Source organism: Diaphorina citri, unplaced genomic scaffold (genome assembly GCF_000475195.1).
Source record: "Diaphorina citri unplaced genomic scaffold, Diaci psyllid genome assembly version 1.1 scaffold328, whole genome shotgun sequence".
Taxonomy (NCBI): domain Eukaryota; kingdom Metazoa; phylum Arthropoda; class Insecta; order Hemiptera; family Psyllidae; genus Diaphorina; species Diaphorina citri.
In genome coordinates, this window is record NW_007377763.1 from 113,171 (window position 1) to 130,846 (window position 17,676).

The following is a 17,676-nucleotide window of genomic DNA, read 5'->3' on the forward strand; positions in this document are numbered from 1 at the left end:
AAGGGAGGAAATGTTTACTTACTTAACTTTTAACTCAATTTCTCCTCACTTTCCAACTCCACAGGTGCCAAGAACGCCTACCTGGGGCATGTCACCCTCAAGTTTTCACCTGAAGCCCCGTCCACAGTGCAACATCACAAGCACTACTGTCTGGAAGTGGGCGAACACGCCACACCCACCATTGATCACTGCATCATCCGTAGCACCTCGGTAGTGGGGGCTGCTGTGTGTGTTAGTGGGGTGTGTGCATCACCCACCCTACGCCACTGTGATATCAGTGACTGTGAGAATGTGGGCTTGTATGTGACAGACTATGCACAGGTAAGCAATGTAATCTCTCAGAACGGCTGGCTCTCTCCTATCTGTCTTCCTTCTCTCTTTGATTTCGGGATGATAAGATCCTAGCAGTCCTCTATCAAACCTCTTAATAAATAAAGAGAATGTACCTAAGTACTTGAATAACATTGCACTTTCGTCTGTGGAAGAAAATAGCAATGAAAAAGTGTTAATTTTCTTTATACCTATTTTATACCTTTTTTCTTTATTTCAAGGTTTTTTTCCCCCTTAAAGATACAGTGCTAAATGTGTTTTCATATATTAAGTCAAAGTCGGTGGCTACCTTCCACTCAACTCTCAAAAGTGTTTTATTATTATTTTTATGACAGTGATAGGTTCTAGTGTTACGTCCTAAGACATTAGAAAATCCAAATATATTGTTGGGGAAAAATGTGTGTCTGTCTGATCTGCTAATAGACCTGTTTTGTCCTCTGTTCAAGAGAAAATGGCTCGACCGATTTTTTTTACTTGAAAAATAATAATAATCTTGTGGTGGTTAAAAAATTTATTAAAAGTAACACAGGTTATTTAAAATCGTCACATTTCATCCTGATTCAAAAATGTTCTTCTTTGTTTCAGATTTTTCTGTGATTGCGGGGCAGGCACCCTGACAAAGCAATGTCAACTACAGGGTGAGCCCACTCAAGATACGGACACCCTGTACGATAGCGCCGCTCCCATCGAGTCCCACACGCTCATGGTCAACTAGGCGACTCACAACTGAGGGTTCGCGAGTTCCCAAGGAAAGAAGAGAGAGCAGCTGTGTTATGTTACATGGAGGCAATGTGCTAATGTTCCTAAATACCATTCTAAAGAGAGCTGAGAGCTTCATGGAGAGAAGTTTAGAGTGAGCACCAAAATACTGGAGAAAAGGAGGGCCCTTTCGTGAAAGAAGTTCTTGCTACAAACAGCGCAATTCTCACTCCTTGAACTGCAAAAAATTACAACAAAGCTTTTTTTTCTGAGCAAGAAGTGAGAAATACTCTTTCAAGAATTGGCCCTTGCAATATCTTCTCGTTTTCTCTCTTTTTCTTTCGATCCCTTGAAGACTTTTTCATCTTCTATTCTTCTAACTGATTTTTGTAAACTTTTCAAGGTGGAAAGTTTCTCGATCAAATAATTTATTTATTATAGATATTTCCTATAATAGAAGTTAATTATTTTCGTCGATTCCCTTACACATAATGGTGGAAGATCATATACCTTGTAAGAGGCCTTTTTTTTTTTCTCTGGCGTAACATATTTGGATCAGGCCTAAATTAAGCTATGTACATTGTACATTCACTGATTGACATGCTACGACACGGACCACATGCGTCTAATGTAGCAGTTGTTTCATTGTACGAAATAAAAGCGGCGATGATGTGTTTTGGACAACTTGCTGTTGAATAATAAATTTGAGGAGTTTTATTATTGTACAAGTCCGCCGTTTTACCTCAAAGCTATGGGGTTGGTGTTGAAAAAAATAGGTAACACTGGTTTTATGGAAAAATCTTTTCTTTTATGTATTGGCCCAATGTTTTGCACTTAATGGGTTATGAATGTTTAACAAAAAGCTAAGCAGTAGATACTAGTTTTTCTCATACAGCCAATAATTAATATTAGTTGCTCAATAAAGTACTGTAACCATTCCTTTGTTCTGTTCTGCAGGGTCTATACGAGGACAACGAGATCTCACGTAATGCTCTGGCTGGGATCTGGGTGAAGAACTATGCCAACCCCATCATGCGACGAAATCATATCCATCATGGTCGTGATGTGGGAATTTTCACTTTTGACAATGGACACGTGAGTATTTTTCCCCTCCTTTCTGTTGTAGTTTCCTTCAGTGTGCCAGTGTGGGTGGCGAAGGCAGTGGGTTAGTGTGAGATGGACTGCGGTTCGAATCCCAGTAGTAACATTAAAAAAAAAAAAGATTTGTTACATGTCTTGAGAACATCTTCAGGATAATATTATATAAACATTATAAACAATGATTGATTAGTTTATGGGCTCCCAATTTGCTACAGTACTCTTATACAACACAAATGGATCAAATAGTCTTGAGTTCCTTCCCAGTCTCCAGTTTCAGTCCAGTACGGAAAGTAAGACTATTCCAAATAGTCTTAAGGACTGTTTACACCAAATCAGATACCGACATCAGATGTCAGTATCCTATCCCTCAATACACAAGGTATATTTCATTCTACGACCATTTGTCTCTTCCCCCACAGGGTTTCTTCGAAGCGAACGACATTCACAATAACCGCATCGCGGGTTTCGAGGTGAAAGCCGGAGCGAACCCGACGGTCGTACACTGCGAGATCCACCACGGGCAAACGGGCGGTATTTACGTGCACGAAAACGGACTCGGCCAATTCATAGACAATCGCATACACTCGAACAACTTTGCCGGAGTGTGGATCACATCGAATAGTAATCCGACGATCAGACGGAATGAGATTTACAATGGGCACCAGGGCGGAGTGTATATATTCGGCGAAGGACGAGGCCTGATTGAGCATAACAATATTTACGGTGAGTCAACTTCTTCAGAAGATCTCCCATAAATCCTCCAGGATTCCTGTAAATAGGGATCAGAGCAGCCAAACCCTAACCAGCCTGGCTAGCTGGAGAACACAAAGGGTTTATCATGCTTCAAAGGAAAAGCACAGGTCCTCATGATGGTTCATTGCGGTTTGGGACGGACCAAGTAATTTTGGCTAGAGATCATCAACTCCCCTTGGTGCAGCTCAGGTCAGGTGTTGTCTAGATATTTTTCTAATCTTTTGAATCGTTCTATTCTCATTGCACCACAGGTAATGCTCTAGCTGGAATTCAGATTCGAACCTCGTCAGACCCGATAGTTCGCCATAATAAAATCCATCATGGACACTCACTGCGGTTTGGGACGGACCGAGTAATTTGGCTAGAGATCATCAACTCCCCTTGGTACAGCTCAGGTCAGGTGTTGTCTAGATATTTTTCTAATCTTTTGAATCTTTCTATTCTCATTGCACAGGTAATGCTCTAGCTGGAATTCAGATTCGAACCTCGTCAGACCCGATAGTTCGCCATAATAAAATCCATCATGGACAACATGGTGGCGTGTATGTGCATGAGAAAGGTGTGGGACTCATTGAAGAAAACGAGGTAAGCAGCGTGCATAATTACTGATTTACAAAGGGTTTATCATGTTTCAAAGGAAAAGCACAGGTCCTCATGATGGTTCACTGCGGTTTGGGACGGACCATGTAATTTTGGCTAGAGATCATCAACTCCCCTTGGTGCAGCTCAGGTCAGGTGTTGTCTAGATATTTTTCTCATCTTTTGAATCTTTCTATTCTCATTGCACAGGTAATGCTCTAGCTGGAATTCAGATTCGAACCTCGTCAGACCCGATAGTTCGCCATCTCAAATAAACAAGGATATTCTCTATCTATATTTTCTAATAAAATAGTTTACAAGGAAAGTATTTTCGGCCAGATATTGGAGATTGTATTATTCTCGTTTAAAAAAAAAGACACATCCCTATCCCCACAATATTTTAGCTCAATTTGTACATAGTCTATTTTTCTCCTCCCTCAATTGTTCAAAAATACATTTCATTCGAATGTAAATTATATCATTTATTTCTTTCTTTGATGATGATTTCTGAGATTTTTCCATTTTCTTTTTCTTCTTGTTTTATTACTAAACTTCACGTCTTATTTTTTTCTATTTGATTGAACTCTTATCGAGAGCCGAACTACAGTTGATTGTTCTGAAGTTCAACTCGGAATTTATCTACTAAATTTCGTTCTGGATCCAGTTCTCCCATTAGTTAATTTTCCTTTCGGAAAAATTTCATCCTGATTCAAAAATGTTCTTCTTCGTTTCAGATTTTTCTGTGATTGCGGGGCAGGCACCTTGACAAAGCAATGTCAACTACAGGGTGAGCCCACTCAAGATACGGACACCCTGTACGATAGCGCCGCTCCCATTGAGTCCCACACGCTCATGGTCAACTAGGCGACTCACAACTGAGGGTTCGCGAGTTCCCAAGGAAAGAAGAGAGAGCAGTGTGTTATGTTACATGGAGGCAATGTGCTAATGTTCCTAAATACCATTCTAAAGAGAGCTGAGAGCTTCGTGGAGAGAAGTTTAGAGTGAGCACCAAAATACTGGAGAAAAGAAGGGCCCTCACGTGAAAGAAGTTCTTGCTACAAACAGCGCAATTCTCACTCCTCGAACTGCAAAAAAAAATACAACAAAGCTTTTTTTCTGAGCAAGAAATGAGAAATACTCTTTCAAAAAATTTCAAGAATTGGCCCTTGCAATATCTTCTCGTTTTCTCTCTTTTTCTTTCGATCCCTTGAAGACTTTTTCATCTTCCATTCTTCTAGCTGATTTTTGTAAACTTTTCAAGGTGGAAAGGTTCTCGATCGAGCTTAACAAATTAGAACCCTAAACATCCTCAGAGACTGTTTGAGTGGTTATCAAACAACAACATGAGTTTTAAGACCGCAGTTTGTGTCTGGGAGGAGTCCCTTTATCACACTTTTTTTGTAAATAACACATCATCTCATGTTATTCCTTCCTATTGCAGCCCTGGTACTCCTGGTTCTGGCAAGAAGCTGGCATATGAGACTATTCTTCTAGCTGATTTTTGTAAACTTTTCAAGGTGGAAAGGTTCTCGATCAAATAATTTATTTATTATAGATATTTCCTATAATAGAAGCTAATTATTTTCGTCGATTCCCTTACACATAATGGTGGAAGATCATATACCGTGTAAGAGGCCTTTTTTTTCTCTGGCGTAACATATTTGGATCAGGCCTAAATTAATCTATGTACATTCACTGATTGACATGCTACGACACGGACCACATGCGTCTAATGTAGCAGTTGTTTCATTGTACGAAATAAAAGCGGCGATGGTTTACACCAAATCAGATACCGACATCAGATGTCAGTATCCTATCCCTCAATACACAAGGTATATTTCATTCTACGACCATTTGTCTCTTCCCCCACAGGGTTTCTTCGAAGCGAACGACATTCACAATAACCGCATCGCGGGTTTCGAGGTGAAAGCCGGAGCGAACCCGACGGTCGTAAGCGGCGATGAAACACCTCGTCCTGCGGCCGTGTTAGTATCCTGTTCTGTATGTTTCACTGAAACATATTTATAAAACAGGACACTTTTGTTTTAGCCTTTACCAAGACCGTTTTTCTTGTTTCTTGGTTAATTCTGGTGTTCCACTTCGGTTACCCTAGAGAAAAATGGCCATAATCCCCCGTTTTGGAATCTCAGACACCCTGGCCTGTTACCTTTTCCAAAGCAACGAACGATTATGTATTTTTGTAACATAATGTATTCTGTACGACCTACCTCGACACTTGAACGCGACTTTGTTCTTTCCTTAGCATGGTAGAGAAAAATGGCCAAATCCCCCGTTTTGGAATCTCAGACACCCTGGCCTGTTAGCTTTTCCAAAGCAACGAACGAACGATTATGTATTTTTGTAACATAATGTATTCTGTACGACCTACCTCGACACTTGAACGCGACTTTGTTCTTTCCTTAGCATGTAGGAGGGAAAGTAATGTTTTCCTTATCCCACTGGAAGGATTGTAATGTTTTTCCTTGTCGTATAGGAAGGAAAGTAATATTTTACCTTTCCCATTGGAGGGAAAGTAATATTTTTCCTTTCCTATAGGAAGAAAAGTAATGTTTTGTAGGAAAAAGAGATGTTTTACCAATGTTTTCGGGAACCTTTTGTAAGTGACCAACGAATAACTATTGAGATTATTGATGATGTAAGAGTGATTAGAAAAAGAGCGGTGAGCAAGCTTTGGTTTTTCTCGTCCTTTTACTATTTTTTTTTTTTTTTTACTAGGTATAATAAGAGTGAAAGGTAACCACTAGGTGAGGTTATTGCTGGAGGCGTTCTCCACCACCTAACCCTTCAAGTTTGGTGTTGAAATTCTCAAATAAACAAGGATATTCTCTATCTATATTTTCTAATAAAATAGTTTACAAGGAAAGTATTTTCGGCCAGATATTGGAGATTGTATTATTCTCGTTTAAAAAAAAAGACACATCCCTATCCCCACAATATTTTAGCTCAATTTGTACATAGTCTATTTTTCTCCTCCCTCAATTGTTCAAAAATACATTTCATTCGAATGTAAATTATATCATTTATTTCTTTCTTTGATCAAGTCGATTTAATAAAAAGGAGAAAAAAATAAAACTAATATTGTTATTATTTTGAAAAATATTTGTTCTTTATTTTCTGATAAATTTTCTATAGAGACCTACAAGGTTGGGAGAAAGTCACCGTTTCCATGAACGAACCTTATTTGTTTAGGACTTCGCCCCGGCCGGGAATCGAACCCGCGACCTAGCACTTACAAGTCAGGCAAGCTACCATCATCAAAGCTAACAGGCAGGTAATCCTGTAGTAATTCATTTGCTCAAAGTGCTTTTATTTAGCCACTTTAGTTAGTGGCTTGTCTGTCTTGTAAGCGTTAGACCGCGGGTTCTATTCCCGCCCGGGGCGGATTTTATACTGGACATATAATGGTCGTTCTCGGAATCTTGTCTTTCTTCTCTCTTCGATTTCGGGACGATAAGACCTTAGCAGTTACAGTTCCCTCTATCCCCTATCAAACTTCTTTCTTTTTTTAGTGCTTTTTCTTTCATCTCGCACTTTGTATTTATTTATTGTTTGATATACTATCGATTTGGACGAGGAGAAATATTAAAATTGGTACCTCTGTTATAGAATTGAATTGATCAACATGGATGTTACCATGAACTTAGACGCGGAGATTAGTGGTGGACTTCACCAACGACTTAATGAGAGATTTAACTAATGGGAGAACTTTCAGTGATAAAAAAGGAGTTCTTAATGATCCAAACAGGAGTTTTGTTTATTTATTTTTTGAAAAACTCTTCCTTTTTGGATGATTAAAATATCCTTTTTGGATTATAAAATATCCTTTTTAGATTATTAAAATATCCTTTTTGGATTATATGATGATGCTGACTATTTATTTATTGTTTGATATACTATCGATTTGGATGAGGAGAAAAAATATTAAAATTGGTACCTATGTTATAGAATTGAATTGATCAACATGGATGTTACCATGAACTTAGACGCGGAGATTAGTGGTGGATTTCACCAACGACTGAATGAGAGATTTAACTAATGGGAGAACTTTCAGTGATAAAAAAGGAGTTCTTAATGATCCAAACAGGAGTTTTTAAAAACTCTTCCTTTTTGGATGATTAAAATATCCTTTTTGGATTATAAAATATCCTTTTTAGATTATTAAAATATCCTTTTTGGATTATTAAAAATTCTCCCATTAAATCTCTCATTAAGTCCTAAGTCGTTGGTGAACTTCACCATAGCTGTATTTCATGCCGGCGTCTAATTATCTAGGTATCAATGGAAAGAGGAGAACTTATTGTGTGTAAATAATGTACAAGTCGATTTAATAAAAAGGAGAAAAAAATAAAACTAATATTGTTATTATTTTGAAAAATATTTGTTCTTTATTTTCTGATAAATTTTCTATAGAGACCTACAAGGTTGGGTCATTAAGTCGTTGGTGAAATTCACCATAGGTATATTTCATGCTGGAGTCTAATTATCTAGGTATCAATGGAAAGAGGAGAACTTATGGTGTGTAAATAATGTACAAGTCGATTTAATAAAAAAAGGAGTAAAAAATAAAACTAATATTGTTATTATTTTGAAAAATATTTGTTCTTTATTTTCTGATAAATTTTCTATAGAGACCTACAAGGTTGGGAGAAAGTCACCGTTTCCATGAACGAACCTTATTTGTTTAGGACTCCGCCCTGGCCGTGAATCGAACCCGCGACCTAGCACTTAAAAGTCAGGCAAGCTACCATCATCAAAGCTAACAGGCAGGTAATCCTGTAGTAATTCATTTGCTCAAAGTGCTTTTATTTAGCCAGTTTAGTTAGTGGCTTGTCTGTCTTGTAAGCGTTAGACCGCGGGTTCTATTCCCGCCCGGGGCGGATTTTATACTGGACGTATAATGGTCGTTCTCGGAATCTTGTCTTTCTTCTCTCTTGGATTTCGGGATGATAAGACCTTAGCAGTTACAGTTCCCTCTATCCCCTATCAAACTTCTTTCTTTTTTTAGTGCTTTTTAGTCCGTCCTTCCTTTATTATTACAATAGTAATAAAAAGGTATAAGGGACGGACTATTGTATTCGCCTCGGTGTCGTCTGTCTGTCGGTCTGTCAGTCTGCCGGTCTGTGCCCATAGAAGGACTTATCCAAACCTGGTCGACCTATATATCAAATTAAAGATCTTTTTACCAGGAACACGAAAATGGTGGTGCAATTTTTGTCCAGCAGCAACCATAAAGCCAAAAAACCAACAAAAACTGGTTTTTAGGAGATTCTTTTCACATTTTATCACAAATGAGCTCTCTGATCTGAAATTTGTCCGGCGACGACTTATTGAACGTCAAAGCGGAAAGTTTTAGATAAACACTTCAAGTCGATCATTTTAGGACCGGTTTTAGGCGTCCACCTTTAAGCTACGCGAGCAAGGCCAATAAATGGATGGGTGACTTAAACGTTATATTGGAAATATAAGGGGAGAACGGGCTTTCTAGTCTTGATTTTAATTATTACATGAAAGTGAGTAGATCGAAAAATCAAATCAAAAAAACAATAATAAACTGAGATATTAACACAAATTAGTTGGTACAATACCTAGGTTACTGTTTTCTCGACATCACTACGGGCTAAAATTCCCGGAGGGACGACCCAGTTGTTCTTTCATCTCGCACTTTGATTTGTACCGACTTGTTAAAAAGTTAAAACTAACTAAAAAGGTCAATGACCTTGATCTCCGCTTTTTCACAAAAGATCGCATTTCCCAGTCAATGGTCTTGCAAGGATGGTAACATTGTAGTGGATAGTATGAATGGAGTGAGAAGTGAAGCTCTTTTTGACATTTTTTTTTAATTTTGTAAATATGCGTTTAACATGGAACCAAAATTTTTCAGCCAACTTTTTAGGTGCATCTTCATCAGTTTTTTCACGTTATTTACGTACCTTACATGAAGAAACTTCCAAACTTAATTTGTCCCATATTTATATCGATAGACGCCACTTTGGTGAGGTCTACGGCGGTTCCACTTGACAAAAAAAAGGAAAGATTTGAAATATCCCACAAGATTTTTTTTTTATCCACCTGACTTTTTGCTGAAATTTTGGACGGCATTTATTTTTATTTTCAGCCGTAAACAAAAAGTGTTTTTCCCAGTTTTGACTTTTTTGAGCTTTTGGCTTTCGAAAATTTCAAAAGTTCTTTTTATTTTTCGAATTTACCGTGTAATAACGTATACAAGAATCCAATTTTTTTAGGGTTTTATTATTGGGAAATCTGCACCTTCTTCCAGCTGTTTAAACCATAGCACTTACACTCAGGTAAAATACCAGAGTATGAAAAGCTAAAAAACTGGTTTGGACTTTGGACCTTCATCAGTGACTCAACTTGTCTTCAGCCCTATCCACAAGTAAGTTTCTACTGAAAAATACCTCTTTACTTTACTCATCATTACCATCTGTTAAATTCTCGGGGTAATTACGCAAGAAGCCACAACAGTGGAAAAGAAAGCTCTTTTTGGTATCTAACCTAACCCTATAATAACACTTATCACTGCTCTAATTATGAAAACTCCTTTTTGTGTTTAACCTAACCCTATAATGACACTGGTCACTGCTCGTTTGTGCCAGTTCCTTTGGTAGCAATCTTCCAGTCACTTCTGTACAAATACCAATTCTTGTATTATTAACAAACAGGCAAGAAATAGTCAAAAGAACCAATACATGAAGTCCTACACAGTGGTCCAGTGAACCATAGTATTCACTTAGGCCCTCTCTGGGATCTGATTGAGCTTGAAATGTAATGAGGAAATGTCTTCTAGGTGTTTGCAAATGCCTTTCAGGTGTTTTGTCCAATTTGAAATGATAAAAATTGAGTTTTTTTTTATCCACCAGTGTTACATCAACTGGTGGACTCTAGCCGGTGCACCGGTTGGGAATCTTATTTTGAAAAAAAAAAAAAAAAAAACTTTGGCAAGTTAATCAAATATTGTGGTCATAGCATTAAGAACCTCCACAGGTGCTTGTCTTAAATCTAATGTGTAAATTTCTTTTGTTGAGGAGCATTTCTGCCAAGGTGAAATAAAAATGGAATTATGGACAAACAAAATGTTGAGTCACCAAGTTAAAACTTGGAACCCAAGCCTTTGAACCCACTCTAGATTTGTAGAAGCTTAACCCATCCTTTAGGGCTGTCCAGCCCCTACACATAAGCCTCAGTTTGGGCTTTTTGTGTAAGGGGTTAAGCTGAAACCCACTTTAACTGTCCTCATTAATAAACATTTGCATTTTAGCCAACACCTGAGAGCAGCCTAAGACGCGTTTCGTTCTTATTGGAACTCATCAGTTAGACATAGCTCTCAGGTGCTGGCCATACAACAGCAGATGATGAAGATAGCAAGCTTGTCATAAACGAGAAAGAGGATGGAGAAGTACAAAATGAGAATGAAGTCAATTTCCGCACATATTCTAGTCTCTTCAAAGGAAATGCTGACACAACTGGTAAGTTGAGAGTGTTGCACCATGTACACTGAACTCTTTATACACCAAATGTGATCAGATATCAGAACATTAGAAGAATCCTACATTTTATATCCCTTTGTATTTTCTTCCAGAAAACAAGGACACAAAAGAGAACCCTCAATCCATTGACAGCAAAACTCCAACAAAAAAACTCCCCATAGCTCACGATGATCTCAGTTTGACAAGTCACTTGGACACATTTCACATGGCAAGTCCTTTGAAGCTCAAGTCAAATCTTGACCCAATCATGGATGATGAGACTAAAGTGAGTCCATTCAAAAATAAAAGGAAACATACGGGAAGCTACTCTTCAGAGACCAACATGGATGAAAGTCCATCTAAGATGACAAGAAGTTCAGATAGACAAAGGAGACGGCCAGATCAACACACACCCTATGCTAAATTCAAAAATGATGGGTCCCGTAAAAGGCAGAGAGATGACAATATTGAAAGGTAAGAAAATGGATAAGTTAAACACATCTAATCATGAACTTCTTTTTAAAAGCTTAACACATATATAATTTGTGTTATGTGGTGTATGCTTTTATTAAAGCTCTGGCAAATGGTACTTACAAAGTCATTTATTGTAGATAGGTACTTACAGAGTCCTTTATCAAAGGGGTAATCTGACTGAATTTGAATGGGATACTCACTCTTGATTTGTGCCAATAGTAAAACATGCCAGGAGATTGTCACATGCCCAAGAGCTGCTGACATTGATTCCTGCCATTGGGAAGTTACTGATCCCGACCTTGCTAATAATTAGTGGTCCTTTACAATGATCATGTTCTAATAGGAGGAAAAGAACATCTTTGTTGATTATTTGTGAAAACACTGCTGTAATAGTGTTATTGGCAATGGATTCAATGCAAAGGTCAAAATCCGCAACAAAAAAAGGCTGTAGAACCGCAAACACAATGTATGTACTAAAGAGATTGTACAAACTTTGGTTGTAATAGGTTGTACTGTACTTGTAGCTTGTAGGCAGATAGATACGGTTCATACGGTCGCAGGAAGCCGCAGGATGGAAATTTTTCTGGTTGCACCCTTGAATTTTTCAAATGGTTCGCGCCACGCGCCACAACACAAACGCCAACAAAAAGTCAGGGTATAAAAAAAATCAACTGAAAATGGGGGGAATTTTTTTCCCCCTTTACACGCTTCTCTTATTTGTTCGTTCGGCAACAGTGGAAAAAGCTCCCCATAGATGTCAAGTAAAAATGTCCATTTTTGGATTTCAGTGTTTAAAGACGAAGTGAAAGAAGAAGTGTTGAAAAATCAAATACATTTTTCTTTGGGAAAATGGGAATGTAGTTATTTTCTTTTAGTGAAAATAGGCACACCTCATATGGAAATTTTCAGTAAAAAAATAATTATGTAGGTACCTACTTACTTTGTTAATAAAACAGTGGAAAATACTATAAACGTGTATGAACAGGAATAGTTTTTCATCTGAACGAACCCCAAAAGTTGCTGTGTCCCTCCAAGATTTTGCTAGCTTCCCCTTAACCTAACTTTTCCCATATTTTTGTTTTTTGTTGTGAACTTGTGAAGATTTTGGACTTTTTGAACTAATTTCGATTTAGGTCCATTTTACATTTTCTTTCTTTAAACATTTCACAGTTGAATAAAAATGACTAAAATCAGAAAACAGAAGAGAACCAACATGAGTTTTAAGACCGCAGCTTGTGTCTGGGAGGAGTCCCTTTGTCACACTTTTTTGTAAATAACACATCATCTCATGTTATTCCTTCCTATTGCAGCCCTGGTACTCCTGGTTCTGGCAAGAAGCTGGCATATGAGACTGACCCTGCTATTCTGCTGAGGAGACAGAAACAAATTGACTTTGGTAAAAACACAGTGGGCTATGACCGATATTGCTCCATGGTCAAGAGGTAAGGGAAAAAGTTGTTAATCATTCTAAGATGAGTTTCTAATATTGATAAAAAGCATTATTTTTTGTAAAAGAAAAGTTTTTTTTTTTATATATCTTTTTTAGTGTTTCTATTGTTTCTATCTGTTTTATGTTCTCTATTTGATTATTGGGATTCTCATAGTAGAAAATTCTAATGGCCTAGTTCTCAACATTAACAAAAATTGTATCATTTTCCTTCACAGGGAAGACAGGACCAAGGATCATCCTAAGACTCCACCAAAGGAACTCAAATACAGTCGCCGAGCTTGGGATGGTCTTATCAAGTCCTGGAGGTCCCGCTTACACTTCTGGGACCCACCCAATGAGAATGGAGAGCCCAACAGGTAATCATTATTGAAATGAATCTTTCCTGCAAATATTTGCAAGTGATTCTTCCTCTGTAATTTAAAACACAGGATTTTGTAATTCAACCTTCTATGGGGTGAAAAAAATTTGGTACCAATTTTTCATCATTACCCATTACATTGAATAGGTTCTCTGTACGTAAGTAATGTAGAGAAAGTGGAAGAGCATTCTTCCTGGAAAAGTGTATCCCTATCCCAAATAAGTAGGATAGAGAATACAACTTCAAATTGGAAATCCATGATTTCGAATTTCTTGTTCCTCTCTTATGTTTACTAATGAAGATCCATGATTTCGATTTTTTTTTTTTTTTTTTTTTTTTTTTTTTTCCCTTCGTAATTTAAAACACAGGATTTTGTAATTCAACCTTCTATGGGGTGAAAAAAATTCGGTTCCAATTTTTCATCATTACCCATTACATTGAATAGGTTCTCTGTACGTAAGTAACGTAGAGAAAGTGGAAGAGCATTCTTCCTGCAAAAGTGTATCCCTATCCCAAATAAGTAGGATAGAGAATACAACTTCAAATTGGAAATCCATGATTTCGAATTTTTTGTTCCTCTCTTATGTCTAATGATAATGACGAATTCCCTGTTTTCAGCCTGTTGTTGGACGAAGACGATGACATTTCATCCCTGGATTCCCAATCCGTGGACTCACTCCCATGCACACCCATACAAGAATGGAAACGACGAGTGCGTGCCAAGCGGGAATCTCTCTCCGAAGATGAAGAAGAGGACTGCAAACCTCTCCAGGATTAGAGTCCTGTCGAAAATTCATCTTTAAGATTGACCTCAGACCAAGTGGCCAAGGTGAGAAAATACCAAGTATGCTAACTCAAATCACACAAGCTGTATTTTATTATTATGTGACTTTTTTTTTAGTCATCATATGAAATTTCTCTTTGGACTAGTTTGGACGTAATGACGCCAACACATCCGCTGCCAGTCCAAACTTAGTCCTAAGGGAAATTTCGTATGATGACTAAAAAAGTCACATATGTAATAAAATACAGCTACACTTAGCAGGGAGAAAGTTCAAAATAGAATTGCTCTAAAGCAGGGCCATCAGCAGGTATTCTTAATAAAGCCCCAACTAACTCAGTTGATAACTATGCAATTTTACAAAAAGACTGGATTTCACTTCACAGTCACTTTTTCTTTTTCCATCTCCTATTTAACAAAGCCCAAACTGAGGCTTAGGTGTAGGGGCTGGACAGCCCTAAAGGATGGGTTAGGCTTCTACGAATCCATCTCCTATTTTATTTGTTGACTCTCAGTTATTTTCTCAACCGAAATAAGATGGGAAATTGGACTACCAGTTTGGGTGATAACCAATTGAACAGCCCTAAAGGATGGGTTAGGCTTCTACGAATCCATCTCCTATTTTATTTGTTGACTCTCAGTTATTTTCTCAGCCGAAATAAGATGGGAAATTGGACTACCAGTTTGGATGATAACCGAAAAGTTGAACATATACACCAGTCTAAATTTTTGACTAAAACTGCAGACAACGATCGACTTCATCAGAGTAAACCTAATGAGGGAAAAAAAGATAAAATTTATTTCAGTGTATTGGTTGCTGAAGAGGAAGTGGCAGTAGACAATTTATCCAAGACTGCAATAGCTTTTTTCAAGCTGAAAACTGGGCAGTCAAGCAGAATGGAGTTGGGAGAGGAAGAAAAAGAAATTTGAGAGAAAAAATTGATTTCAAAGTACAAAAGAAATTGGATTTAGAGCTAAACTCATCTGGTTAATGCGCGGGGCATTTCTGTGCCACGTGTCTGTGCTTAACTCTATGTGTAGATTTTTTTTTCTTTTTAAATTATTCTTAGATATAGGTATTGTGACAAGATATATTTTTATCTAATTTTAGTGTTGTAGTACTGTTGTAAATAAGTTTGATTTTATTTGAGTTCTGTACTGGGTAATGCCACGTGTCTGTGCTTAACTCTATGTGTATTTTTTTTTCTTTTTAAATTATTCTTAGATATATTGTGACAAGATATATTTTTATCTAATTTTAGTGTTGTAGTACTGTTGTAAATAAGTTTGATTTTATTTGAGTTCTGTACTGGGTAGACAACCCCCTTTTATGTAGTTCTTTTTATTTTAGCTAATAGTACTTCTGTTCAATTTTGTAATTGAGGATTACAAGTAAACTTTACTCTAAATATAATTATGTATATTTTTCTACTATTTGTAAGTGACGTAAAACACTCGTATTTTTATTCCAATTTCAACGTATCTTTTTATTGTTATGTGTAGGTAATATCATTTTTGTAAACCCTATATCATTTTTATCTTTCCATGGACCTTTATCATTTTCTCTCCATTTTCACATCACTTACTTGCTTCTTCTTTTTCTATTTTGACATCTTCTAAAAGATTTGATAAGCTTTCTTCTTGATCATAATTTCCATTTTTGTTAAGATTGGACAACTTCTTTTCATAGGTTCCATTTCTATTTTCATTGACTAGTATTCCTTCTACACAACTTCCATTTGTATTCTGACTACTCAATTTTTCTTCTTTAATGTGATTGCCATTTGCATTGAGATTAGCAGATGGATCTTTGTCAATACAACTTCCATTGGTACACTTCAGAGTATTTAGTAGCATTTCTATTTTATTCAGCATCAAATCTTGCTTCTTTTCTAATTGGTCAAACCTTGCGTGGATACGACCTTCTAATTCTTGAAGTTTCTTGTCCATCATACATTCTATTTCCACCATATTCGGTTTATTTTCACTTGTCTGTGATTCCCGGTTTGTAATGCCATTCAGACTAGTTCCCTCACTATTGTTATCGTTAAGATGTTCAGTGTGTGGTGGGTTTGAGCTGTTTGCTCCTATGCCATTTAGAAAGTTTGAAAGTAAATTTGGCAAATGCATTTGTCTCTGATTCCTGTTTTGGAATGCCATTCAGACCAGTTCCCTCACTATTGTTATCGTTGAGATGTTCAGTGTGTGGTGGGTTTGAGCTGTTTGCTCCTATGCCATTTAGAAAGTTTGAAAGTAAATTTGGCAAATGCAAATGTTCCCGTTATCGTTAAGATGTTCAGTGTGTGATGGGTTTGAGCTGTTTGCGCCTATGCCATTTAGAAAGTTTGAAAGTAAATTTGGCAAATGCAAATGTTCCCGATTGGATGAGGTTTGCAAGAAGTTTTGGAAGTTTAACAAAGTTGGTGGTTGACTAGATGGCAAGCTATGCATGGACATGGTGGGGAACAAACCAATGGTCTGTGGATTGCCAGGCTGTTGTAGTCCCCTTGTTGATGAAGTGGGGATGTTGATTTTTGTCAGATAAATACCATAGATCCAGAATTCGGCCTCTTTCAATCTTGTGAACTAGAACAGAAGAGACAAAAATAAATATTCATAGGATGCAGATGCTTAAAAAATACTTACCTCGGTACTGACTAAAAAAAAAAAAAAAAAAAAAAGAGAGTAAAAGTCCCCTTGTTGATGAAGTGGGGATGTTGATTTTTGTCAGATAAATACCATAGATCCAGAATTCAGCCTCTTTCAATCTTGTGAACTAGAACGGAAGAGACAAAAATAAATATTCAGAGGATGCAGATGCTTAAAAAATACTTACCTAGGTACTGACTAAAAAAAAAAAAAAAAAAAAAAAAAAAAAAATTTTTTTTTTAGAAACCCTTTTTTTGGGCCAGTTTCAAATTTTGGGGGGTAAAAAAATAGTAAAAAATTGTTTTATTAGAGATCCATTTGATTGGCCAGATTCAATATTCAGGAGGTACTTAACTGATGTCTTTTCCTCAAAACTTACTTTGACTGACAGACTTGTCATTGGACTTTGCAGCTTAACTTTTGTGACATAGATACAAGTGTCTTCAAACTCGTCAAACAGGTCTCCATGAAATGTGTTCAAATATTCCCCGTGATGTCCAAAAACTTCCAGCAATCTACACTGGAAGAAGAAAGACAATGAAGAAATTATAAGAAAAAAAAATATCAATAATTAAAAAAAAATTCACACCAATGTTAAAAATAATATAATACAATTTGAATATCCACATCAGTAAAATTAGGTGTATTTTCCTTTAGTGAAATTTGATTACTGCTCTATTCAGTTCCCACAGTGGTCAGTTTCCCAACAGGAAAATACACCTATAGTTGAACTAGTATCCACCTGTTACAGCAGAAGTTCTTGGGGTCATTTGTCAATAAGTAAAAGGAGTTTTTTTTTTTTCTTTTTTAGCTAAATCTCCTTTAGAGGTGAGCTATTCATTTACATACTAACCTGAGATACAATGTGAACAGTTTTGAATGCCATGAATTATTATTACTTCATAATAATGTGATAAATAATATCAGATAAGTACTCATAAAGTCATAAGTAATGTAACAAAAGAAATGAGACAGACTGCAATAAAGAGAACATTGT

The 17,676-nt window shown here is 36.9% G+C and overlaps 3 protein-coding genes and 1 long non-coding RNA gene across 4 annotated transcripts; 3 read left to right on the plus strand and 1 right to left on the minus strand.

Annotated features, from left to right (window-relative positions):
* Positions 1 to 51: 51 nt before the first annotated feature.
* Positions 52 to 3,492, plus strand: LOC108252188 (F-box only protein 11-like; the record flags this gene model as incomplete). Its single annotated transcript, XM_026822424.1, has 4 exons — positions 52 to 321; positions 1,987 to 2,124; positions 2,550 to 2,853; positions 3,338 to 3,492. Coding segments are annotated over 4 exons (867 nt in total), but the record flags the coding sequence as incomplete, so codon positions are not given.
* A 708-nt stretch (positions 3,493 to 4,200) lies between these two features.
* LOC113466762 lies at positions 4,201 to 5,115 on the plus strand. The gene is made up of 2 exons (XR_003391063.1): positions 4,201 to 4,731; positions 4,988 to 5,115. It is a non-coding gene; the product is annotated as an uncharacterized LOC113466762 (long non-coding RNA).
* A 117-nt stretch (positions 5,116 to 5,232) lies between these two features.
* Positions 5,233 to 14,603, plus strand: LOC103507596. Its single transcript, XM_017443392.2, has 7 exons — positions 5,233 to 5,463; positions 9,225 to 9,276; positions 10,830 to 10,967; positions 11,081 to 11,441; positions 12,752 to 12,883; positions 13,107 to 13,247; positions 13,868 to 14,603. Exons 1-7 carry the CDS (start codon positions 5,233 to 5,235, stop codon positions 14,025 to 14,027), a joined length of 1,215 nt encoding a protein of 404 aa, XP_017298881.1. The 3' UTR covers positions 14,028 to 14,603.
* A 624-nt stretch (positions 14,604 to 15,227) lies between these two features.
* Positions 15,228 to 17,577, minus strand: LOC103507597. The gene is made up of 4 exons (XM_017443393.2): positions 17,533 to 17,577; positions 17,059 to 17,199; positions 16,358 to 16,616; positions 15,228 to 16,117 (listed from the first exon to the last, which is right to left on the minus strand). The coding sequence occupies exons 1-4, from the start codon at positions 17,563 to 17,565 to the stop codon at positions 15,609 to 15,611; spliced, it is 942 nt and encodes a 313-aa protein (XP_017298882.1). The 5' UTR covers positions 17,566 to 17,577; the 3' UTR covers positions 15,228 to 15,608.
* Between the last annotated feature and the right edge of the window lie 99 nt (positions 17,578 to 17,676).

Coding starts and splice junctions, on each gene's coding strand:
- LOC103507596 (XM_017443392.2), top strand. CDS start 5,233: ATGGTTTACACCAAATCAGATACCGACATCAGATGTCAGTATCCTATC. Junction 5,464..9,224: donor CCGTGTTAGTATCCTGTTCT/GTATGTTTCACT, acceptor TTTTCACAAAAG/ATCGCATTTCCCAGTCAATG. Junction 10,968..11,080: donor AGGAAATGCTGACACAACTG/GTAAGTTGAGAG, acceptor ATTTTCTTCCAG/AAAACAAGGACACAAAAGAG.
- LOC103507597 (XM_017443393.2), bottom strand. CDS start 17,565: ATGGCATTCAAAACTGTTCACATTGTATCTCAG. Junction 17,200..17,532: donor CTGTTCACATTGTATCTCAG/GTTAGTATGTAA, acceptor TTCTTCTTCCAG/TGTAGATTGCTGGAAGTTTT. Junction 16,617..17,058: donor TGACAAGTCTGTCAGTCAAA/GTAAGTTTTGAG, acceptor CTTCTGTTCTAG/TTCACAAGATTGAAAGAGGC.